At 39.6% G+C, this 26724-nt stretch overlaps 1 protein-coding gene across 6 annotated transcripts in view; it reads right to left on the reverse strand.

The window, feature by feature from the left end:
* ST7 (suppression of tumorigenicity 7) overlaps positions 1–26724 on the reverse strand; it is a 201647-nt gene that overhangs the window by 102507 nt on the left and 72416 nt on the right. For all 6 annotated transcript variants that reach the window (XM_058655027.1, XM_058655030.1, XM_058655026.1 and 3 more), the window contains exon 2: positions 2644–2726. In XM_058655027.1, coding sequence (XP_058511010.1) covers positions 2644–2726 — 83 coding nt within the window. The remainder of the gene's footprint in view (positions 1–2643; positions 2727–26724) is intronic.

The raw sequence follows: 26724 nt of genomic DNA on the forward strand, positions 1-26724 counted from the left end.
ACAACTTGTCAAGCACATGAAAGCATTTTCTCAGTCTGGAATTTCTTCAATCCATTAAAGAGGCCTGAGGTAACAGTCCTTCTCTGTCACCTTCCCAGGCCATAAGCAGGGAGCTGAATCCAAAATGGAGCTGCTGGGACACAGACGAGTGCCCACATAGGACGCTGGTGCCACAGGCAGAACCTTTAGCTTACGACACCACCACCCTGGCCCCTGAAGACTCATTTGCTACTACAGACCAAAAATAAACAGATAAATGGAAGAATTAGGGCCAAATGACCATAAATCCTAGGACATTTGCAACCTCAATTGCCATAACTTTCACTTTCATTGCCAGTGTAAACGGAATTGACCTTCATTGCCTCATCACTTTCACTTTTCATGTTTACCTACTTTTGTCCTTGTCTGGAAATTGCATGATCCTTGACACAGTGACATAGCTTCTTACATAACTCTAAATACTAATTATATTGCCTTGAATGCGAGTCTTCTGTTTAATCAGACAAATTAGAAACCTTTAGAGCGAGCAATTCATTCCTACACTTTGACCATTCACCCCATTTTTTCCTCTAGTTTTCCAGTAAGGCAGAAGTTTCTTCCAGTTTTACTCCAGCAAATCCCTTCTCAGATCATTTTTCTCAATCTTGGATCCTCTGGATTAGAGAGGTTTTCAGAGGGCATCTAAAGTCTGCCTCCTCTCCAAGCACTGCCCCGGGTAGACTCCAGTCTGCTCAAAGTTTCTCCTTTGGACAGCTTGTACTGTTCCTCCACAGACTGAAGGCAGGTAAATTTCTGAAGTTGTGGATCTTTAGGCCAGCAGTTCTCAGACTTTTAGGTTTTTCACTGCATTAAATTTTTTCTGTATCCCAATTTTTTTTTAAGATTCTATTTTTATTGGAAACAAAGATTTACACAGAGAAGGAGAGACAGAGAGAAAGATCCTCTATTGTTGGTTCACTCCCCAAATGGCTGCAGTGGCTGCTGCTGCTGAGATTCAAAGCCAGGAGCCAGGAGCCGAGAGATTCTTTCAGGTCTCCCATGTGGGTGCGGAGTCCCAAGGTTTGGGCCAATCTCTGCTGCTTTCCCTCCTAGGCCACAAACAGGAGCTGGATGGGAAGTGGAGCAGCTGGGACACAAACCAGGGTCCATGTGTGATGCCAGCACTTGCAGGCAGAGGCTTAGCTACTGAGTCATCATGTCAGTCCCGTTCCAGCAAATTTGAAAACCCTCCTGGGAGTGCTCCAGTTGTCTTTGCTAAGTTGCAGTAGCAAAATAACACTACCAAACTCCTATCACCATCATTTCAGAAAGAAAATTTAACACTTAAAAGTAGAAAGCGCACAATCTCAGAATAAAATACAATCCTACATGAAATAAAGTAATGACCAGTCTCAGTTTTATGAACACATCTGTACAGTTTTTTTTGTGTGTGTTGGTCATGGCAGGCTCAATCTCAGAGAAACACACGGTGGACAGATCAGGATGCAAAAGGCAATGCGGCGTGCTACACAGTACCCCATGTACTGAAATCAATCCATCTTAAGGAGGAGCTTTCAGACGCTCCACGTGCCTTGTGTTGGTCTCCACAGGCAGTGCTGGGCCTTCCTTCTATTTGGGTCCCTCTTGGAAGGGCTCCTGCAAAAAATGCTTCACATTCCTGGAGCAATAACAACTTTAAACAACCCGGGCCTGGAGTTCAACAATCGATATGACAAAGTTCTGATACGGTCTGATCACAAAACAATGCACCCCACACTGGCATCATCTCTGCCATCTGTTGGCAGGCTCGTGCCCTGCACACATCTCCGCGCCGTCTTACTCTGGATCCTGATGGTCCACGTTTCAAATTCCTCCCTTACTCTAGGCCCACTTAGGCTTGTTTCACATGCCATAAAATGTCACTGCTTTCCTACTGATCTTTCATTTTTCTAAATAGCAGGTCTGTAATATTTTTCTTGTGCCTGTTGCTATGACAACTAGCAATCACAACATTACATATACTGAAAAAAAAAAAAAACTTTCTAAAACATCTTTCTCCTTAACAGTCATTTAATTATACTAGACTAGCCACCAGTAATGGTAGATGGTCTTCACTTTAGGTCATTAAAATGGACTACTGAAGAAGCTACAACTCAGCCAACCTGTGATTCTTCTAGCACAAAAGTTGATAGAGCCACATGGATGATAATGATACTGCTTTTGCCTATTTGTAATGGTTCTTTTGAAACAATGAAGATCTAAGTGCAAATTTTGACAAAACAATAGAAGGGGGAAAATTAGAATTGTCATAAATCATGTCAACACATTTCAAGAAACAGCTATATTTCTACTGATCTTAATTATGTCACTTCGATGTAAATTTTACATTAGCTTTTTGTGTCTCATCTCACGTTTCTTGTTATACATTTGCTTTTTCTCTTTCAACAAAACACATGTCTGCTTCCATTTTCATTCAACTATTTCACAGAAATATGTAACCTGGATAGTAAAAGTTCTCTGAAGTCTCCCAACCCAACATACACACACACGTAACAGGTGATCATTGCCTGGGTTTATTATTCCAGATTTTTTTTTCTCATACACATACTACCACACATATTAGTAATGAGTAAGTTTTTAAACAAGAAAGATTCTACCACTTACCAAAATAAGCCCTGATATTAATGAGGAAGTGCCTGTCAGAGCCACATAGAACTTCGGGGTTAACGTGTTCAAAAACATGCTCACTGCAAAACAGAAGAGAGAACAAAGAAAGCATGAGTACACAGCAGTAAAGCAAGAGGGTTTTTTCTTTCCTTTTTTCTTTTTTTTCATGTTTTTCTTTCTGGTGAAATCATTTGTTTCTGCTGATTAGAAGTCTTAAATTCAAGCAAAGTGCTGTTAAAAGGGTTCACCACTCCTTGGGGGCTGATGCATAACCTGAAGGAAAAAAGTCAAGACTAAGAACGAAGGGCGTCTTTTTCATTTCTACTTCCCAAAACCATTGTCGTGAACACCTAACGTGTATTCATAACCACTGGAGAATTCAGTAACACAGATTTGTAACAGTCACTCAAGGAGAGAAGACGTTCACACACGGCTTGTGGAACCTGCACATCAGAGACCCTGATGAGTCAACCGCAGCATTTCAGCTGTGAGCGATTGGAAAATAAGTATAGCAGTTATAACAAACATACCAAATCATCAACTATATAACTACTTAAGGTTAATCCCACAGAACAAAGTACAAATTTTCAAAACAGCACATGTCACTTTTTTTCAACTTACTTGAAAGGTTGTTAGACAACTCATCACAACAGTTGCATTTAATAAACAAAAATAAATGAATAAATAAATCAGTGAAAATCAAATGTTCACTATCAAGCACCACCTTATCAATTCTCATCACTGTGTTCATACACAAATGTCTAGTTAATCTGGTTGCTCATTAGTTAAATCACTAATTTTTTAGATACTGCAGAAAATTTTGTTTTGTTTTTAAGATGTATTTATTTTTATTGGAAAATCAGATATACAGAGAAGAGGAGAGACAGAGAGGAAGATCTTCTGTCCAATGATTCACTCCCCAAGTGATCACAATGGCTGGAGCTCAGCCAATCCAAAGCCAGCAGCCAGGAGCTTGGCCTTGAGCAGAACGGGAAACCCAATGTGCATCAAAGAGTAGGCAGAGCCCCAAGGCATAGACACTAGAATTATGTCAACAGCTGTGATTGAAAGCCAACATTCAGGGCCCGACTGACGAAGTCTTTGGGGTTCATCTGTATCTGGGACGTTTTTTCTAACCTATCACTTGATGGTCTGGGGAGCTGAAATGACCAGACTGCAGAGGTCTCGACGGGTTCTCATGGTAGTCGACAGCCACACACGCTTCGACTGCCTGTGCAGAGTGGTCTGAAAGCGAAGGCTCAGCGGTTCATCTAGTCTCACGGCAGTGCTCCGAAAGGCTCCTTACCACATCAGCCAAGCAGCACGCACTAGGACTTTCCATTATCTTGAAGTGGATTTAGTCACTAGCTTCTCATTTACTTCCCCTTTACTGGAAGGTATACAGAAAAAAAAAAAAGACCGAAACCTTTGCGGTTAGATTTAGGAAGATTACATACTGCAAAACTGACAAGCAAGTTCATTACTTAATGTGCAAGAACAGAAAAAATGTTCAAAATACTGGCAGGCATTAGCTTTTTGGACAGGTGATATTTTTGATTTAAAACTCATAGTAATAACTAACAAAGGTAAGATTAATATTTATTAACAACCATAATAGGTCAAAGATTTAGATTCCAAAACATCTTTAAGTGTATCATCCACATTTAGTAAATATTAAATAATTCATTCAATTATCAAAATTGCACTGAGCTTATAGAAAAAAATTAAGATGCCAAACCATACGCAGGAGTTAGGGAATAGGTAATAACGACACTGCGCCTTCCTTTGAGTGGAAATTCAGAGACCTACACCAGTAACACAGGACCGAATAAAAGACTATTAGCGGAGAGATAACAGATAAAATCTAGAATAAGCAAATATTCCAGCTGGGAAGATCGAGGATTCTTAGATAATGAATGGGCTCTCCATCCTCTGAGACTTGAAAACAGGGTATGATCTGAACACGAGACTGGCAAGGAGAAAGGGCACAAACGGCAGGTGGCCATTTCAGCACAAGGGAACAAGACTGGGGAACCTGGAGGCTGAGAGGGAGCAGTGGGCGAGAAGACGAGGGCTCAAGCAGCACCCAGAAAGAATTCCACTGCATAATGTGGCAGGCCGTGAGAAGGCACTCAGCATTCATGAACAGAGATGTGATGAAGACAGAGTATTGCAGGAAATGTGCACTGGGAGGAACTGTTTCAGAGAAGGGCGCCTGTAATAACACCACACTGGGGAGTTGCGTGCATCAGATGTTTCACAGGTGAATTCAGCAAGGTGTCAGGGTTGGCAATGTGCCATCAAGGATAAGAATCTGGGGGAAGATTGATGAGGTGGAGCAAAGGTCAAATTCCAAGAAGAAACATCAGTGAGTTGGTATGGCCAACAGCACAGACAACTTCACAGGACATCTGGTAGTTGAGAGTTTACCATTAAGAATGACTTAAAGATAGCATCAAAACGAGTCAGTGAATTATGAATATAATGCAAAACCTTTATTCCAAGGACAGTCTGCTTTTCTGAGAAATACTAGTTCATTCTCACGCCAATTTTTTTAGATTATTTCACAATGATGTTTTGTGCATGTCTTTGAGAAAAACCAAAACATAGCAAAGCACTTTGCCATGATTTTGAGCATGACCATCGCACACAGCTCCTAACAGCTGAAACTACATGAGAAAATAAGTCCACTTTCTATTTATTCTAAAATTTTTTTGCCCATTAGTTTACTTGCTCACTTAAAGCAAAAGAATTTGCCCTAAAAGAAGATAAAAATCGGGGCTAGAGAAGGAGCTAGATAAGTAAATCAGATTTAACTGTTAGGTTTTATTTTGCATTAAATTCTCAGAGAGTTCAAGAACTAAGTTAATTTTCCTTTGAGAAGGAAACTGCTCTCCAGAAAGAGGGTTGCTGGCAGCTGGAGAAGCACCTCTCCTCTCGGGGAGGGTGCCTGAGAAGCCACATGGGAAGCCACCAGGCACGTTTCGGCTGCTCTAACTGCCTGGTGAAATAAGCCCTTGGCTTCCACGTTCCAAACCTAGTAACTGTATGTTGGCTTTGCATTGCATCCAATGGAGCAGTTAGTACTCTAGAGGTCCCCTAAAACTATTTCCCCAAGTCAGACACTGGCAGCCATCTGTAATCACACAAATGTCCCGGGTTGGCCAGCTGTCAACATAGCTGGTTTCATATTTTCAAATTGGTAAGCCAGTTTTCTAAAAATACAAACACGGACCCGGCGCGGTGGCCTAGAGACTAAAAGTCCTCACCTAGAACGCGCGGGGATCCCGTATGGGAGCTGGTTGAAATCTCGGTGGCCCTGCTTCCCATGCAGCTCCCTGCTTGTAGCCTGGGAAAGCAGTTGAGGATAGCCCAGAGCCTTGGGACCCTGCACCTGTGTGGGAGACCCGCAAGAGGCTCTGGGCTCCTGGCTTCAGATCAGCACAGCACCGGCCACTGCGGTCATTTGGGAGTGTATTATCAGATAAAGATCTTCTCTGTCTCTCCTCCTCTCTGTATATCTGACTTTGCAATAAAAATAAAATAAATCTTAACCAAAAAAAAAGAACAAAGTAAATTTTTATTACTAGATATATAAATTTTTCATGCTGCTTTTCTCTAGGTTTTACTCTTTGGGAAATATTGGTTCATGTTGTAGCCTACTTTCTCTGTTGGAATTTCAATGATACATAAATGCTTTCTTTACTTACACAGTTAGGGACAAGTCTACCAAATATATGGTGATCTTTAAACCCCAAAGTCATAAGTTGATGGTATCAAGAGGATGAAAACTTAATGCAACTATGATACTCGGGATATGAGCCTCACAGAATGCTCTGATGTCACTGGGGGCCACGCCCTCGGGAGATGGTTCACTTAAGCCAGATGGCTACAAAAGCCAGAGTCATGCCCAGCCATTCTCTCTGCTTCCTGGCTCACCAGAGGATCCTTCCTCTTTGATTCTTCTTGCCATGTGATGCTCTGCACCACACTGGGACTCTGTTGCCATCTGCCAAAGTAACAGGGTTGCCCATGAATCTCCAAAATCATTAACAGAAATAAATATCTCCCCTTGATAAGTAGCTTGTTGCAGGTATTTCCATTTAGTAATGAAAAGCTGAGTGATAAATTTATTAAGTATGTTAACCTCTCACCCAACATAACTGATGTGATTTTTCCCTAGATTATATTTCCTTTTATTTCCAGAATTTTTACAGAACATTTTCTATGTAACAGTTGGGAAGAAAATGCTGAAAGAAAACCACTCTATACAATTCAATAGAATCTAAAATTTGTTCAATATCCTTATCTTCTATTTGTATTTGATACACAAAGAAAGGACACTCTGGGAGTCTTTGATGACATGCCAAGAAAGGAAACAAAGATAAACCACCATGTTGAATACACCACATCTCACAATGCTCCAGGCAACTGCACTGCAAAGTGCGCTCCCATACAAGCCACATCATTCACCAAGAGCCGCAGAATGAGCAGAGGGGCATGTCATCACAGGAGTTAGTACAACAGGACTACTTGTTTCAACACCTCCTGAAAAATGAAAAGTAAACAGACACAAAACCCAGAAACCATTAAAAGCAGATATTTTTCAGGCCTCATCGCAGGAATGACTTAGAAATGATGGGGAATGTAATATGAGACAGATCACAGGTGCAGAGAAAACAAAGTAGGAATCTAGCTGCTGAAAAGATACACTCAGGGTGGAAAAGGGAGGCGGGACCTCACTTTCTGAGCACTGGGAAGAATATATTTTTAGCATAAAGTCTGCCTCAACATCACAGAAAACAACCTCTTTCAATCCCATCACAGAGCATTAGTAACTTAATGAATTTCTTTTTCCCTACCTTCCACCACCCCCCATTTTCCCTTTCTCCTTTTTTCCGGTACGGAAATATGATGTGCTTGTGTTCTGTTTTCTCTTTCTTGGAAACCATCACTATGACATACTCAAACATTACACAGAACACATGCAAGAGAACGGGTAGCAATTGTTTTCAAACCACAGAACAGAAAATGACAACTTAAAATTGGTTTGCTTCTATTATTTTTGATCACAGTATAAACATAAGAAAGTATAAACATAAAACAGATTTTTATTTCCACCAAATTATTTTAAAAAAAAAAAACAAGGTTCCTGAAAAATCGTAACAACTCCTGTAATGACTGCCACATGGCTGAGGGTTCTCACTGGCATGAAGACTTGATTTCTTCCCACAAATGGTAATAACAGTGATGGCAAGCATTCATGGGACTTGGACAAAATCAACGATGGTTAAAAGCTTTACATACACTGTCTTCATTTTCACAAGGACTGTGTTATTATCCCGCCCAAGTGGAGATTAAATTACTCAAGTCACTTGTCCAAAAGTCATACAGCTGGAAAGTGGCAGACCCGAGTACAAATTCCTAACCACAGTCGTAAGTGCTTCTTCCACTGGGTTGATCTCAGAGCAGCTCTCAACCTGGGTTCAAGCTGAGTCTGCACACAGCCTGTATTCTCACACATATCTAGTCAGATCATTTCTTCCCATCTGCCCTGTCCTCAGTCTCTCAACCCTCTTTTCTCCTGTCTAGACTGTCATATCCTCTTGTCTATCTCTGATGCCATCTCTCCGTGCTCAGTCCAAGGCAGCCACTTAAGCCATGCTTCCAACACACAGGACTCAATTCACTCCAACTTGAAGTTTAGCTAACACAGAGGGAGAAATGAGTACCCAAAGGTAAGTATTTTTCTTTAGGTAATTTGTCTTGGGATCAGTAAGATTTTCTAATTTTATTTTTAGCTTCTGTCTGAAATATATTTGTAATACAGTTCTACAGCAGAAAGTATTTTTTCTGTTGTCAAAATTTGGAAACTTAAACTCAAGTATCAGGATGCCTATGATGTTTTCCCAAATGGCCACATCCTCAGATAATTCCTCTATTTCCGTTTCTCTGTGTTATAGTCAATTATTAACTAACTAATAATCTATTTATTGGTATTATTAGTAGTTAATAAAATAAACTAATATTATTAGTTAATAAAGAGAAGACAGAGGGAAGAACGAACCAGGAACTGACAGCCTCATAGAGCTGCCTTCCATGCTCAGAAGGCAAGCTCCACTCCTGGCACAGACAATGACAATAAATGTTTTCCTCTAGTCCTTTTTTTCTTCCTTCCCTTCTTTCTTAAGACTTGAAAAATACAGCTTATAACATGCATCTAATACAGAAGTTAAAATATAGCATATAATCAAGTAGAATAGATAAAACACATGCAATTACATTGCTGGCTCATAATTTTACAAAAACTAATTTTAACTCTTAAAAAGATTGGGCATTGTTGCACTTCCCTACTTGTTTTGCTTCCTTCATCGTTCTTATTAAAACAGCTGAAAAACAGACAGTATGTAATAAATAGTGGATGATTTCCAAACTTTCTGTATCATCTGCTGGGTCACTTCCAAGGCGGCTGCAAAAGCCAGGCTTGGCCAAGTCAAAACCTGGAGAATCCAGGAGATTCACCTGGAGCTCCGAAGGCTGGCAGGGACACAAGCACTTGAGCCATTCTTCCACTGCTTTGCCCAGGCCCATTATCTGACATGACTGGGTTTATTTATTTCATTTTATTATTTTTTCATCACATAGCTCATATTAGTATTTATTTCATCACATTTATGATTTTATATGGACAGCCCAGAGATTTATTCAAGAACCTAAAAAACTGTCCTAAAGCCAGAGAAGGAAAGCCATTTAAGCTCAGCTATGAAACAGCAGGAGCACCAAGGGGTGCCCACATAGCATGCCACTGTTGCAGCAAGCAGCCTTACACACTAGGCTGCAATGCCAGCCACAAAATGTCATATTTTTTGGGTAACAAAAGCACAGTGTTTAAGACAACCAGTACATGCTGTTTTCCAATTAATCAGTGACTTTATAAAGCAGGAATTTAGGAGAATTTTGCAGAGTATTGCCATTTATTTCAGCTTATGTTTACAAATAATAGCAACAACAAAAATCCACTAATCTTCAAAGGTTTTTCTAAGAGAATGAAAGAAGAAAGTATTATATATTTTTCTAAGTATCTAAGTTCCAGGTTTAGACTGGTAGTATACGACCATCAGACCATTTATTTCACTAAGAGTGATTCCTTTGCTCGCATTTATTTTATTTTGTTTGAAAGAGGCAAAAAAGATCTATCAACCTGTCACTCACCCACAGGTTCACCCTACAAAAACCCAGCACGCCAGCCAGGGATACACCTGACCGAAGCCAGAGCCAGGAACTCATTACAGGGCCCCACACGGGTGGGAGGACCCAAACACTTCAGCCAACTCTTGCTGCCTCCCAGAGCATGCACTGGCAGGAACCTGAAACAAGAAGTGGAGCCGAGACTGGAACCCAGGCACTTCTACATGAAACGCAGGAGTGTGAGAGTTCCAAGCAGTGTCCTAACTCTTCTGCCACGTGCCCCCCCTTATACTTACAATCACAAAAAGAATTGTATGAAATTATTTTATTGCATTTATGCTTTTATATGGACCTTACAGAGATTTATTCAAGAATCTAAAAGACTGTTCCAAAGCCAGAGAACGAAAGCCATTCAACAAGTAGCAACAAGTGATTGAAAAATGCACAGAATGCACGAAGCAGTGTCACCCATCCAAGCACTGTCCTTCAGCGTCACAGCGTTCTGATCATCACTAAGCAGCTGAGCTACCGCAAAATTCCAAGGCAAATGGCACACTAAGGGACAATTCACCCCAGCCAACTGACTAACAGAGTGGACAGCAATTGTCTTGGAATGCTCTGTATATCCTAATTTACACTTCATTGCCCCTAAAGACATCTACACAAACGTGACTCTTTGTTCTGCTGTTTTCCAAAGTTTATAACAGCAGGAATGACCAATGATGCCAAGCAGCTACCTTGCTACCACTTAGCTGGCATTCAGTTCTTTCCAGTGGACCATGAACTTCTATGCCTAACTCTGGGTTTCAGGTAGTATTGTTAAAATAATGTATATTACTGCGTGGTAATAAATTGATAAGAGTATAATAAGTCATCATGAAGAATGATAGTGACATGGCAAGTCTGACTCACAATGTTTATGTTATCACCCAATAAGGGTAATTAATTCATGTCACCAGATGGCTAGCTTAATGAACAAATCTAATCCATAATGCTCCTCAAACTAAGAATGAAGAAACTTGATTACGGTCCTTGACATGGTCCTTGACATTCTCATTTTTTTCTATTCTGCAGCTGAAATATTGTACCTTCTCAACATTCCAGAGTTCCAGGTTTTGAACTGTCAGTGCTGGAAACTCCCACATAGAGTATTCCCAGGATCATAAGCGCAACAGAGTTCCTCTCTTTCAATCCACTGTGTTTCTGGCAGCGTGCAACTCTGTTTCCTGGACAAGACCTAGGAGTCAGATTTATTGCTCTCTCGTGGGCTTAGAGCTTACTGTCTTTGGGTGTATTTTTCTCATTTATAAATTGAGGAATTTGAACTGTAAGTTCCTTTTCAGCTGTAAGACAAGTGACAGATCTCTAATACCAAATCTAGCACAGGCAACTTTCAAAGAACTAATCTCATCAACAACTCATCGGAAATCAGTATCCCTTTCACAAGAGAACTCAAATCTATTGGGAATGCCTTCTTTACCAATCATCTTGACATTTGATAATACATGCCTTTTTCCCATAGTCTGCTTAAATATGGCAAACTCATATGCTGCTTATAATACTAAAATTATGATTACTGTTACTACGTGTTATCCAGCATAAATTGTTCAGCTCCATGAAAAAAAAATCTGACTTGGAGCTATTATAAGTTACACTGTAATAGACACTGAGCACAATGTCTGCTCTTGCAAATGGAGTGGCTAGATTCCAGGACACTTCTCTAGGACCTTAAATAAATCTATGCGCTAGTGATACTTTGTCATAGTTACATATTATTCTTCCTTCTTCCTCTAAGGGATGTTTATAAAAAACGAGGCAATACTTCTAATTCACTCAGATTTCCTAGTAAGAAATACTTCTATAAACACTGAAAGATATATAGATATAGATATATAGATATATATAGATATATAGAGAGAGATATAGATATTTCCATAGACAGATTGCATTAGCTAAATTCTGAATTGGTATCCTGACTTCCTGACTTCTTAAATCCTACATGGATAATCTAGAAATGAAAAATGTAATTTTAGCTTCTAACAGATCTGTCAAAATATTTCCTAAGTCTTGATTTTACAGACTATATTTAAAATTGGATGTTCTGAAATCCTCTCATTATTTCTAAGAAATATCAGGAAGAATTAATTTTTTTTAATAAGAATCCCATAAAACATACGGCACAACTATTCAAGAAAACTAAGTTCAGGGCAGTGTGAGGCTGAGTGTTTCTTCTCAGATCAGCCAGGCCTTGCACCAACACACAGGCCCAAGAGTAAGCACAGATGGGATGAGCACAGAAACCCACCTCTCTTCCTCTGTCTTACACCAAAAGAAGTGAACTCCATGTGGCCTGGGAAAGCAGTCGACGATGGCCCAAAACCTCGGGACCCTGCACCCACATGGGAGACCTGGAGGAAGTTCTTGGCTCCTGACTTTGAATTGGCACAGCACCAGCCCTTGCAGTCACTTGGGGAGTGAGTCATCGGATGGAAGATCTTCCTCTCTGTCTCTCCTCCTCTCTGTATATCTGACTTTGTAATAAAATACATAAATCTTCATAAAAAAAAACCCGCTGCCAAAACAGCAGAACGTTTAGCATGTATACATCTAGAGTCTCTCTCCTACGACAAAAATGCTCATGGAAGCCATCAAAGGCATGCATTTTATGTTTCTTCAACAACTTTATAAGCAGACGATTGGTGGTTGGGTCAACAAGCTCCTTAAATCCAGAGCTACCTCAACTATTTACTTCAGTGTACAGCATCAAGATCATTACTTTAGATATACGTTTTGACCGAAAAAAGTTGGAAATCTGAGTTAATATTTACAAACTAGGTTATATAGGTCTTCTTCTTTGGCACAGTCCACAATACCACAGCATATCTTCGAAAAATGGCATGGTTGAGCTGAAAAAGACATCAGATCACTTCTAAGCAAGTGAACTATTTCTTAATGTTAGTATATTAGGGACGCGATAATTTCAGACATACTGGGTGAAGGTTGAGAAGATGTTTTCTCAGTGTACAAAGTTTTAGAAACTTGACTATGGTGACTATCAGTCTTCAGAGGTTGTGGGTGACGGGGTACATAGAATGGCATTTATTTAAAAGTGGAGTCTTCAGAAAACCTTTTTAAAGAATGTGGTAAACTTTAAACAGCATCACATTCATCATCTAGATCATTCTGAAGTACACAGGTAGTAGAGCTAAATATATTCACAATGCTATGCAACCAATCTGCAGAACATCTTCATCTTGCGAAGTTCAAACAGCTCCCCATTTTCCTCTCCTCCCAACTCTCGATCACTGCTCTTCAGGCATCTTTTCCACGGAAGATTTGGTGCAGCAACTAAGGTGTGCGTTAGCAGTAGGTCAGATGTATCCTCACCCAGTATCAGAATGCGAGGGCTCAAGGCTCTCGTCATTTTCCAGTTCCTGCTTCCTGCCTAAGCACACTATGAAAGGTGATGGCTCTTGGACTGAGTCCTTGCCACCTGTGCGGGAGACCTGGACTGCATTCTGCGCTCTTAGATTCAGATGAACCAGCTTCCAAAAGGCATTTGGGGCATGAACCAGCAACCAGCAAATGGAATTCCTCTCTCTCTCTCTCTCTCTCTCTCTCTCCTTCCCTCTCTCTCTCTCTCTCTCTCTCTCTCTCTCTCCTTCCCTCTCTCCTTCCCTCTCTCTCTCTCTCTCCCTCTCTGCCTCTAAAATCAATTGTTTCAAAAAGAAATATATTTTGCAAGCCAAACTTCACAAAATACTTTGGAAAATGGTACTTTCTCTCTTAAAGTCCATTCTCTTGGAACATGAGCCTCGGGTTGCTAAAGGGTTTTTTCCCAGGAGCACAGGACACTGGTGAGTCAGGTCTGGAACTCAGGCTGCTGTGCACTTTCAATCTGGTCTCTTTTCACCATACTAAAGAGAAAACTGACATTAGCTGCTCCCTGACCATCTAAAAACCATAGGATCTGAAATAACTGGCATCCATCAGGTCCATTTCAAACATAAAGCTAAAGCATTTTGCTCCAAAGCTACAGTTCAATCCATGATTTCCAAAACAGCACATACAGGTAACATCAGGGAGCCTGAATGGAAACATGACAGGCCCTCCTAAACCATCAATTTCACTTGATGATTAGAAAATTAAATATTGTTATGTTAAAGTAATCATGTGTGTATTTCATTATAGGATGAGAAATCGATTTAAAAGAACTTCAAGGGCCTAGCTGCCTAGGACCTCCACTCTCATTTGTGTGCCAAGAGCCTCTGAAGGGGAAGCCTGAGAAGCTGCGAATAGAGGGGAGGAGCCTAGAATCTACAGCAGGACCCTGGGCACATAGCAGAGGGGTCCTGGAAAGACATGAACCAAACCATGCTTCCACATGCACCTGGTGGTTCACATCAATCTAAGCTCCAAACACTGTTTTTTCTCAAAGAGCATCGAAAGCTTCACAGAAAAACAAGTTGGGGATTCTTTTGGTAATAACAATCAGCCAAGGAGAGAATTAGAAGGAGAGGAGCATTACATTGCCTAAGAAGATCTTAATATGAATGTCTGCTGTGGGATGGCATTGAACTTGCAGTAGGTAATTCCTCTTTTTGCAAAATCTACACTCATACAGCTTTAAGTAGTTACACAGCACGTCCACCCGAATTCATTTTAGCAACTTGCAAATTAAAATTCAATTATATCTGATAATATTATATTCATAAAGAGTGCAAATTATTTTTCCCAAGTCTTCTGAAAATTATCCAAAAAGGAAGGGTACCATCTTTCAAAAAAAATTCTGCAAAGGAAGGAAGGATAAGATATTTTCCTATTAGAACGCTAAGGTTTGATTTTCATCTATATAGTACTGTCAGTATTCTCAGATTAACAAATTACTGGCAGATTTTAAAATGCTAAATGCATATTCATAATATTCCTTTCTTCCTTTAGTTGTGCTTAAAGCAGCTGGCTTGACGCAGCTGGCAACCCAAAAGCAAAATCCACCAGAATGAACCAGACATTTCCATGACTGGCATCTCGTGCCAGTGTAAGGTCTGCTTTAGCTCTACTTGGCATTTCCTTTTAACCTGCCTCAAAAGATCCCTCTCGGAATAGCTGCATCAGTATGTTAATCCTGGCACTGGGTCTACATATTCATTCCTCCCCCAGCTGCTCCCTGCTTCAGAACCTCTAAAATCATGGTTCCTCATGCCAAAAAAAAAAAGAAGACAGGCAAAATGGCACATTAGTTAAATACACAGAGAATGAGGACCGTGTAAGGTAAGAGGCGTGTGCCATGAATATTAATTAAACAGCTCAAGCAATTATCATTAGAATCCACTTCCTGTGATAAAAAGCACACACAAAGGGAGCTGGCACATGTCAGTTGCCCACTACACAGAAAAGCCTGCCTAGCCTGCTCTGAATCACGGGGAGGGGTAGGACGCCCAGCTTTAGGTACGCAGAGGGGTCTTCATTTTCCTAATTCAGGGAGTAGTAACTCTGGATTCCCAACTTTCCCCGACAATTATGTTCAGAAGCCCTGCTAAGTTTTTAAAATAGACTTGAATTTGCATTAATTAAAGAATGTGATATGTAATGGACAGGTGAGGGAAAGTAGAAAAATGCAGGATGAAACAAAGATATCATTTTTAGCAACTGTTTATTATTTTAAAAAAATACATTCTATTTCACTAAGCGAGTCAGCATTAATAATAGATGTGAGCTGCTACATACCCTGAGGCACAGGAAGAAAATGCTTCTTACAATAGTAAAAAGTAAAAAAGATGAGAAAAAGCCACAATTCAGTATTTCAAATATGCACTTATGGTACTATTAGCAATTTACCTAAATGATTCCAATGTTCTACGTCACACTCTTTATAGCATGAGATTTCCAAAGATGTCAAAAGTATGGCTTGCCATCTTTCCATAAAGATGTTTTAAAAGGGAAAAAAGATCACTAATATGTAAATATGAAAGCAAAAAATGAAACAATTGAACCAGTTTTAGAAAACACGCCATGTACTCTATCACATCTCAGCCAACACCATGAAAGCACTACCTTTTGGGTGTCCCACGAAATGACCTTCCGTAGAACCGAAGGAAATTTAAGAGACGTTTCCTTGTTAACACAGTAGAGGGAAAGCACTGGAAGGAAATGGGAAGCTTCTGTTTAGGGCACGAAAAAAAACTGTCTCTTAGCTGAACTTCAGCCAGGCTCCTCAGAGCACTCTTTGCAAGCAGGACTCGACTTAGGACCTCTGTGTCCACCTCTGTATTGCCCATTTCCACCAAGAATTCTGTTTGATCAGTTCAGCCACAGCTCTCTCTTCCTCTCCCACCCCCTAAGGACCCTCATCCCTCAAATCTCACCAAATTCCTCGCCCTCAACAGTTCCTCAGGTGACATCTGATCCCCCCTGGCCAACCCTCAGCAAGAATCCGGTTAGGTCAGTTTTTGCTGATCTCTTTGTAATTTTCCATCCACCAACCTCATTTGCACCCCACCCTGCTTCTTGATTATAAACTCCATCCTTCCTTGTTGTATTCAAAACCTAGTCCAGTTCCACACTGGGTCTCATCTCCCAGACTGCAACAGTCTTGAATAAAACCTTCTCTTACTGCTCTAAGCGCCAGCCAACTCTGGTTTTCTTGACCCCTGGGCCACACTGAAAAACAGTTTGGCAGTTCTTCAAAATGTTAGAAACAGGAGGATATTTCAAAAGGTTTATACAAATGAGTATTATGAAAAACTTAAGTATGGATTTCAAAGAAAATTTTTTTCAAAATAAAACTATCTTTGACTACACTTTTCAAAAATGTTACGAAGTACCTTGACAAAATCACATGATTCAGCAATTCTATACATACAAGCATGACAATGTAACATACGCCTGTGCACACGTTTACAAAAATGTTCACAGAACTATACACATAAACGAAAAGTAAAAATGAGTCAAATGTCCACCAGCTGATGGATGGAATCATAAAAGCCAGTAATAAAAACAGCATTCGGGTGTTGATACATGCTAAGGAAAGGTTCTTGAACATATTCTGCTAAGTGTAAGAAGCCAGTCACAGAAGGTTATGTGTTGCGTGATTCCATTAATACAGAATGCCAGAATTTGCAAATCCAGAGACAGAGTAGACCAGTGGTTTCCAGGGAATGGTGGGAGGGGGAAACGGGTACAGGGTTTCTCTTCAAAGTGATGAACAGATTCTAAAATTAGCTCTTGATGCTGGTGGCACAACTCTGGGAATACACTAACACCCACTGAGTTATTCGCAAGTGGGAGATTTTACTTTGTGAACTCCATTTCACTAAAGCTACTAAAAGAAACAACTCAGCGTTATAGACTCACTCATCTGCTCTCGGTCTACCACGTGTCCGGCCCTGGGGACATAATGAACCAGACAAGGCCTGTACCCCGGCAGAGCTTAGTCTTGTGGCAGAAATCTGCATGCAAACCCTCATAGATCACTCACTAAAAGACAGGTGGTTGGCACCCTGGAAGGATCTGTAAATACTATTATTAAGTAAATATGAAGACAATTAGAAACGTTGAGAAAGAAAACACACGGATGAAACAGAGGGACACAGGCTGGGAGGGGGAAAGGATGGTCCTTCAGACCTCTGAGGTCGGAGCTGGTACAAAAAATCTGACCAAACTGCAGAAAAAGTGCAAGTGCAAAGGCCCTGAGAAAATGTCATGCAACCAATTTTCTTTAATTTTTAGGTGTAATTTTCCTTGTTTCTTCAGCTCTGTTAATAAAAACCAAGCTCTCATGAATAAAGAAACTGGTACATTTCCCATGGAATACTACTCAGCCATTAAAAAGAATGAAATTCTAGCATTTGCCACAACTGGAGACCATTAGGCTCAGTGAAATAAGCCAATCCCAAAAGAACAAATATCATATGTTCTCTCTGAACATATGATAATATATGGCAACCGTCATGTAAAATACAAGATCAACAGATATACAGGTAAACATATATACACATATATTCTCATAGATGAACTATATAATGGAAACTAGCATACTGTGGAGTGAGGATACATTGCACTATGTACTTCTATTCCCAAATAAAAGCAGAACTCTAAACAAAACAGTTAAATATAACTTAACAATATGATAATAAATTTTCTACCATTGTCTATACCTACAATGCCATGATGACGCACTTAAATAGCTAAACACTGAATTGGTAACTGTTACTAAAGGACTATTCTACTGTAATAATAGGAAGAGAAATGGTAGAGGGGGAAATGAGGAGGGATAAGCGGGGAAGGAAAAGGGAGAACTCCTATATCTACAGAACTGTATCACGGAAAATAATAGTAACAATCCAAAGTTAAGAAAAACTCTTCAGAGGGCTCATTGCAACACTTGACTCCATTTTATGGAATGAAGTGTTGACAAGGGGAAATAAAATCAAGATCATTAAGCCAACTTGTTGCAGTTTTGTTCTTTGGCACAGCGAAAGGTCCTCAGCTACAGGCACGTCTCTGGGGAAGAAACCATATGGACAGAAGGTTTCCCCGAGGTGTATCAGGCCAGGGAATGTAGCACCACATGAAGAAGATCCGTAAAAGATTTGTTATAAAACAAACTTAGGCAGCAACTAATATGATATGTAGACTGATTTTAGGGGGATTTTCTCAAAATTTGCAACAAAAATCATTCTCCAGGATCTAATTCATATCAAATCATCAGTCCTTAAGAAAAAAAATGCCACAATCCTGAACTGTAGGATAAATACAAATTGGCACATACTTACTAGTTTGCATGTGTATGTATGTGTTTGTGCCAGAAATCCTACATATTTTGCACAAATATGAAGCTACTTCATACTTTTTTTCACAATACACACTTATTAACTTTAAGACTCCTTCATATGCATGGATTTTAAAATTACTTTGTGCTAGAATAAAGTTATCTTTCCATTCTATTTCCCACAAACTTTTTGAAACATCCTCACGCACATCCATACATTTGTACCCATGAATGAATGAAACTGCTGTTTGTACTCTTCTACCATATGTCACACAAGCAAAGACACAGTTCCTGGCTCCAGCACTCTCGCCTTTTGAATTATAATCTAATTAAAACTCAGAAATCATCACTGCTGTTTTACTGATATCTTTACGCAGCACTTTTGCAGTAGTCACTGACTTAAAAGCTGAGTAAAATTTTCTACAATTTCTCATAAAATAGAAAATGAATATGAAAACGGGATTTTTAACTTGATCATTTTTTTCTGAGACATTCTTTCCTCTAAAGAATAGCAACCACAATGAACTAAGAAGTCAAAGTTAACTTGTCTTCAAAAAGAGATCACAAAATATACGTTCACGAGAAACAGCAGCCTGCAGAGGTAAGAAGCAAGAACTCTGCCTGTCACCTTGCACGAAAATCAGCTCTAAACGGATCAATGACATAAATCTGCACCCAGGAAGCCTCAAATTATCAGAGGAAAACCAGGGAAGCACTCTTCAATATATAGGAATGGGGAAAGACTTCTTGCAAAAGTCACCAAAAGCACAGGTAGTCAAAGCCAAAATAAACGAATGGGACTACACCAAGCTGAGAAGCTTCCGTACAGCAAAGGAAATGACCAACAAAAGCAGCAACCAACAAAATGGGGGAAAATTGTTGCACACTACACAGCTGATAGGGAACTAAAATTCAGGATTTACAAAGAAACCCAGTGATAGCAGAACAAACAACCCTGTAAATAAATGAGCAAAGGAAATGAACACACATTTTTTTCTCTCTTTTTTAAAGATTTACTTTTCAGAGTTACAGAAAGAATCTTCCGTCTGCCAGTTCACTCCCCGATTGGCCACAGTAGCCAGGGCTGGGCCTGGCAGAAGCCAGGAGCTTTTTTTTTTTTTTTTTTTTTTTTTTTTAAATTTTGTTTTTCTAACACAGTTTCATAGGTTCTGGGATTCCCCCATCCCCTCCCCATGCCTCCCCCTATGTTGGATTCCTCCACATTGTTGCAGAAGTTCAGTTCATGTTCAGTCATGGTTCTTTCATTGCAAGCATGAACCATGCCTAGAGTCCAGCCTCTCATTGTCCAGATGATTTCAACCAATGAACAGACATTTTTAAAAGAACAGATTCATTCAAATGGCTAACAGATATCTGAAAAGATGCTCAGGCTCCCTAGCCATCAAGGAGATACAAACGAAAACCACAATGAGATTCTACCTAATTCTAGTGAGGTTGGCCTACATTCAGAATTTTAATAACACCTGCTGGCATAGATGTGGGGAGAAAGGTACCCTCCTTCGCTGTTGGTAGGAGTATAGGCTAGTACAACCACCATGGAAGTCAGTAATGGGGAGTGCTTAGAGAACTGCAAATAAACCTGCCATATGACCCAGCTACCCTACTCTTAGGAATATATCCAAAAGAAGTTAAAACTGCATGAGAAAGGGATCTAGAATCCCAAATTTAGAACAGTACAATCTACAACAGTACAGACATGGAAACAAACCAGAAGCCCATCCAAAAAGTAGTGGTTAAAGACACTAATACATCTACTCTATGGAGTGCTACTCAGCCATTAAAAAGAACGAAATTATGCCATTTGCAACCAGATGGTCCCAACTAGAGACCAATCCCAAAAGAACAAATACCATATGTTCTCTGATACAATGCAACCTTCATGCAAATTTTAAGATCAATAACCCTTTCAATACTGTTTTTGCTGCAACCCATGGTTTTCGATACTTTTGTTTTCATTTTTTCTTCAAAATACTTTCTTTTATTAAATTCTTCACTGACTCACAGATGACACAGTATCATCACTCTCTCCAAGAAACATTTGTTTTCTTTTTCATTTCTTCGTTGACACACTGGCTTTCAATAGCATGTTACTTTACTCCATGGTGCTGTAAATTTTCTTTAACTTTATTCCTGTTGTTGATTTTTGTTTTATGGCTTCTCATTTAAGGGAATTTATAGTAAATGCATAATAGAGACTATCATATCCAGATCTGAAGATAGTGTGTAATATGCATCTTTGCTTCCAAATCAAAGTTGGACTAGCAATGAGACTGTTGGCTGTATCTTGACAATGGGACGCTAGACTGCCTGCCACTGTCCGTACCAGTAATGAATTAGCATAATGATGGCCTTAATTAGCAGAATGATGGACTTATGAAGGACTGTACTACAGTGATAATACGGGGGAAATCAGTTGGGTGGAGGGAACTTGGGGAGGCAGTAAGGGAAATCCCAGAGCCTATGGAATTATACCATAAAATTAAAAATAAAAGAAAAAAAAGAGGTTACTATTATCAACAAATGGAGAGACTCATAGCAATCAATATTAAACAAAGTATTTTATGTTTTTCTTTTTCCAAGTCAAATGCCACTTTATGCAAACTGATCATTTATTTCTGAAGACAGATAAATCAAATATTTATGTTTTACTGGAAAACTAAAATAATCATCATGCAAATTTTATGAGAAACAACTATTCTTTTGCAAAAAAAAATTGTTATTGATGTTGATGTATCTGTCTTATTTAAACAGATTGCCAGGTTGGCTAAACAACAATCTATTTCAGAAAAGCAAGGGCTGCTGTTTATAACCACTCATTATCACAAGTTATTCAATATTCCTGACACCCTTCATACCTACTTACAAATATTACAAAAAAGAATTTTAGGGCCTGATGCCATGGCCTAGCGGCTAAGGTCCTCACCTTGAATGCACCGGGATCCTATATGGGCACCAGTTCTGGTCCCAGTAGCTCCACTTCCCATCCAGCTCCCTGCTTGTGGCCTGGGAAAGCAGTCGAGGATGGCCCAGGGCCTTGGGACCCTGCACCTGCATGGGAGACCTGGAGGAAGTTCCTGGCTCCTGGCTTCAGATCGACACAGCACCAGCCATTGTGGTCACTTGGGGAGTGAGTCATCAGATGGAAGATCTTCCTGTCTCTCTCCTCCTCTCTGTATATCTGACTTTGTAATGAAAATAAAATAAATCTTTTTAAAAAAGAATTTTAAAATGAACACTCATTAGAAACCGAATTCATTTTGTATCTGTATAACTTTTACCATCTGTTAGCATCCAACAAAAACAGTCTTAACAGAAAACTAAAACCAACTGAGATCCTGCATAATTTCCACAATGTCCCACTCTGGTTGGATTGCTGTAACTGTCAGGTCTTACTGATGGCCACAAACAGGAACGGGTCTTGATTCTTAACCTTCATATTTTACAGTGCAAACTGACAAATTCTGGGAAGTTAATACGGCAAGTCCATGTTCACATACTGCATAATGACAAAACCCCGGTCTCTCGATCCTTCAACTGTATCTCTAACAGAATTCTGCAGAGGAAACATAAGAACCAATATGAGCTATATTGAAACTGATTAATTATTATGTCCCTGAAACCAAGTTAATTTTAAAGCCATTCAGTTGGGTTATCACTAGCTATGTTTGGGATTTTAAAGCCAACTAAAAGCAAGCCTAAATGTGATAGCATATAACTTGCTCAAACCATTACTTCTTAGAAGAGAAGCCCTAACTCAAAGCATGCACAGTTCACCTACTTTTCCTTATAACTAGTCCATAGATCTTCATCTTTGCATAGCAATATCATGAGATGATCACATTGCTACATTCCCAATTTATTTGCTGCATTTCCCTGACTCGTGCAAGGAGAGTTCAACAGTAAATATCCATCAAAAATAGTTGTTTTTAAGAAATGTGTTAGGAAAATGTTCATATGCAATTTAGCAGCTAAAATGTAACAGCGTGCTTCACTCATGAAGATATATTTTTCCAAATTCCCAAATAAAACCAACTCAATCAAAAACCTGTCATGTCCAGGAACAGGGAAGAGCCAGCGGGGATTTACATTGTAAGTTCTGTCCCTAACTGGGTGGGATGCTACGAGGAGGAGTCCTGGTGAGTCCTAAGGCACTGCCTTCTGGGCTGACGGTATGAGAAGGCCAAGAGCGATGAATAAGAGGGCAATGACTATCTCTACCTAGTTCTAGTCAGGGTTGCAAGGCCAGATCCAGAGGTGTCAGCAACAAACAAACACAGAACCTTCAAAGGACCAGATGGTCTTCATCAAGTGTTTTGCTGCCTTCCAAGGGGAGAAAACCATGTTTAACTCTGGCACTTCCCAGAACACCCACACGATCTGCAAGAGGTGAGAGCTCAACACAACACCCCCGAGAGATGAGGGTCCACGGCTATTGTTCTGAGACCTCAATCATTCTTCTAACGTGGTCTGCACAAGACAGTGGCTTTTTGGTTTCAATGATTTACGTTCTTTTGTTAAAACACTGTAGTCAACAAACCTTGCCTGTTTTTTTTTTATGAACTTAAAATTTCTCTATAAATAACATAAAAAATTAAATTAAAAAGTAGGAAAACTATTAAGTACTCCATGCCACAAAGTATCCTGCAGTTATTTCAGATGTTGTCTGAGGGTGATAATTAATAAACCACAAGAGACGATTAAACAAAAGAAAAAATGGAGTACAAAGCATCATCACACTAATGAGTTTTTTTTTTTAAGACTGGAATTCCAAGGGGTTGTATAACTTTCTATACTTTCCAATTTGCCTATAATCATCTTATTTGAAACAAAAACAACTATTTGTTTCTAAAAGAATAATAGTTGACAAGAATTATCACTTTCCCCTAAAAAAGTACTAGCAATGTCAGATTGAAGGTTTTAATGCTATAACTCCAAAATCCTTTCTGGTGATACATACAGAGGTCAGGGGGAAGGCAGCTAAAAGAAAACACATTAATCCAAATGTTTAGTTTCCTACAAATAGAATGCAGGCGTTGGTAGAACTGGTCCTGGAGGAATGACCACCTTTCTAGTTAATACACACCTACCAAAAAGGAGAGTGACCCTGAGTATAATTTCATGTTGCCCTTTAAAATGCACCAGAGCAATAACTGGAGATTCATGTGTTTAAATCTTCCCTTTCATACCTGCCATGTGAAATATGCCAGAAAACCAGATCAGAATCACAAGGCCTTGGACACTAACACTTTTACTTGAGAACACTGCATAAATTATGGATGACACAGAGGCTGCACTGTGTCCCAAGAGTCTGAGGCAGATGAAAAGCTTTTATTTTGGTAAAGAGCAAGAGAATGAGAATGAAAACATGTGGCTGGCTAGACTCTGCTAAGGGTTGCCAACCTTCAGATCCCTTTGGCTTTTGTTGTGTGTCCTTCTCTAGCTCCTGCAGATAACTCCCTGTCAGCTCATGGCACTCCCATCCATCCAGTTCCTCACACTAACACACTTGGGAGCTAGCCTTGATTTCTCCATTTCCTTCATTCTCTGCACCCAATCCAACAATCTTCTCCTTCCTAACCCACCACCAATTCTACAGTGTGTCCTGAATGCATCCTTCTCTGCTTCTCTCTATGAGCCCAGCCTAATTCAAGCCACGGGCACGCCTCATCTTACAAAAAAGCCTCCATTCCTGCTCTATTCCCTCCTACCTGCTTTTCACAAAATACAAGGTATTGAGCCTTCTTGGATTTAATGTATGTATCCTTACAGTGGCTTCCATGCACCCAGAACAAACCTCAGACTCCATGAAGCTTATACAGAAAAGTAAGTAATATAATTTTTGGTTTTTTTTCCATAAACTTTTAAAGTTCCCTTGTGTAAGTTCCATGAGGTCAACACGTCCATCCTTCACTGCTGTATCTCAACGAGCTAAACAGAACATTCAAATGAACTGAAGAATACTTCAGTTTCATAAGCAATTTGTGGTATTATTATATAGGTGTGTAAAAATGATAGCTTGACAGAGAAAACACAACCATGATTTCCCACTTGATTTAAGTCATTATTTATTTATGCCTTTAATTTTTTCAGTATGCCCTCTCAGGCCAATTTCTGGAATGAAATTGGTGTGGAGTTAGAACCACACAGAAAAAAAAAAATCCCCAGCCTTCAAACACCTGGTATGAAGCTGGCTCACCTCCTCCAGATAGTACAGACTTCACATCACATCAGTCGAAACCAAATGGTTTTCATTATTAACAGACGAGGAAGTGATCTGATAATGCAGATTATGAAGTGCCATGTACTAAATTAATGTAAAATTGTACTGCAGCTAGCCACGCACATTTGGATGATTCTAAAAATTTCCTTGAGAACCTCTAAACATAATCCTCTTATACAGAAACTATATCATAGTGGATTTTGGACAAGTCTCAGTTCTTCCAATCAAGTGTTCCATTTGGTAAAACCTTCTCCAATGCTAACTCAAACAATACTAAAATTATAACTGCCTGCAATTAAACTGCTCTAAAGAAATACAGAACTCCCAAATTCCAACTGTTTCGCCTGAGACAATAACTGTATCTAAACTCCATTTACTTTTTAAATGTTAAAGTTTTCAACTTTTAAATTTTCAACTTATCGCTTCAAATAGGACTCTTTCTAGAAAATAGAGAAATCACTCTGAAAATGAACAGCACAAAACATTAGACTTGCTTACTTTTTAATGACTAATACCCACAGTTGAGCATTTTGTTCAATCTATTCAATGCAAGTTTTACCTACCAAACTGTAAATGCAATACAATTAATTCCTGCAGAAAGCTTTCTTATAATTATGTCTATTAATTTAGTACTTAATATATGGTAGATACGTTATATGCATTGTGTTGAATCCTCTCGACAAATGCGTACTATTAGGTAGCCACAGATAACATTTCACATTTCATAGATGAACAAAAGGCTCAGAAAGAAATAACTTTGCAAAATAAAATCTGGATAACAAGTACTTTTTCCACAGAGTATTTCTGATACGTCACCTGGACTTCTCTCAAATTATACCTTTCTTCCATTTCTAAATTTATAATATTTATGTAAATCTATTATGCAGTACAGCTCAAGTTGCCACTAACTCACTTTCATAAATCTTTTATGTAGTATATTCTATATTCGTCTATCCTACACCTGTCCCAGGCACTGGTAAAACAAAGGACAGAAGGAAGCCCATTGCTAGTGGACCAGCTAGAACATGATGCTGGAACAGGTAGTACTCCAGCAAGACACCTCGTGACCAGTCACCTCGAGAAAGCTGGAAAAAAAAAAGGATGAGGAGCTTCATGGAAGTCACATATGTGCTAAGATTCAAAAGCCAACCAGAGATGTGTCAGGCAGAAACGGGATGAAGAAGCATTTCAGTTAGAGGAAAAACACTTTGCAGAGGTGTGAGGGGTGAAAGTCCAAGCATGTGAGCTTCCAGGTGGAAAGTAAAACTTCTTAGACAAGCTGGAGTTGGCAAGGTCCCAGAAGAGGGAAAACAACTAAAGTTTACCAAGGTAGGCTGACTGCAGACCGGCAAGGGCTTTCTGCTTCCAGTTAAGGAAATGCAGCTCATTCTACAAACACGGTGATGGTTGCTAGTGGTGCTGCAGAATGGCAGAGTGGAAAGAACAGCAACCAACAGGGGGCTGACTGGTCAGTTACAGGGAAGGAGGCTTTAGCACAGCGCATAATTCCACACACCATCAATTTCTCAACAGCAAAACACCAACATTCCTAAGGGGGCTATTACTGTTTTTACCTGTAGGAAATGTATGGTATGAAATGTTAGTTCCTTTAACCAGAGTCAGAATCTTTCTAGAACTTGCTTCTCTTTAACTGAAAAGTAGAAATCCTAAAATGACAAAATCACTTTGAAACCTGGTAGCCAGGGATGGCACCTACGTCCCTCACTCCCTCACTCTTGGCAGTCTGACACATTCATGAATAATATATTCTGCTCACAGATACACTGGTCATCAACAGTGTACCAGGCTAGAAAGCAGAGAAAACCGACTGTATGTTCTAATAAATAAACGATACAATCTAGTAGAAGAAGGTGATAAA

This window comes from Ochotona princeps, chromosome 25 (genome assembly GCF_030435755.1).
Source record: "Ochotona princeps isolate mOchPri1 chromosome 25, mOchPri1.hap1, whole genome shotgun sequence".
Classification (NCBI taxonomy): domain Eukaryota; kingdom Metazoa; phylum Chordata; class Mammalia; order Lagomorpha; family Ochotonidae; genus Ochotona; species Ochotona princeps.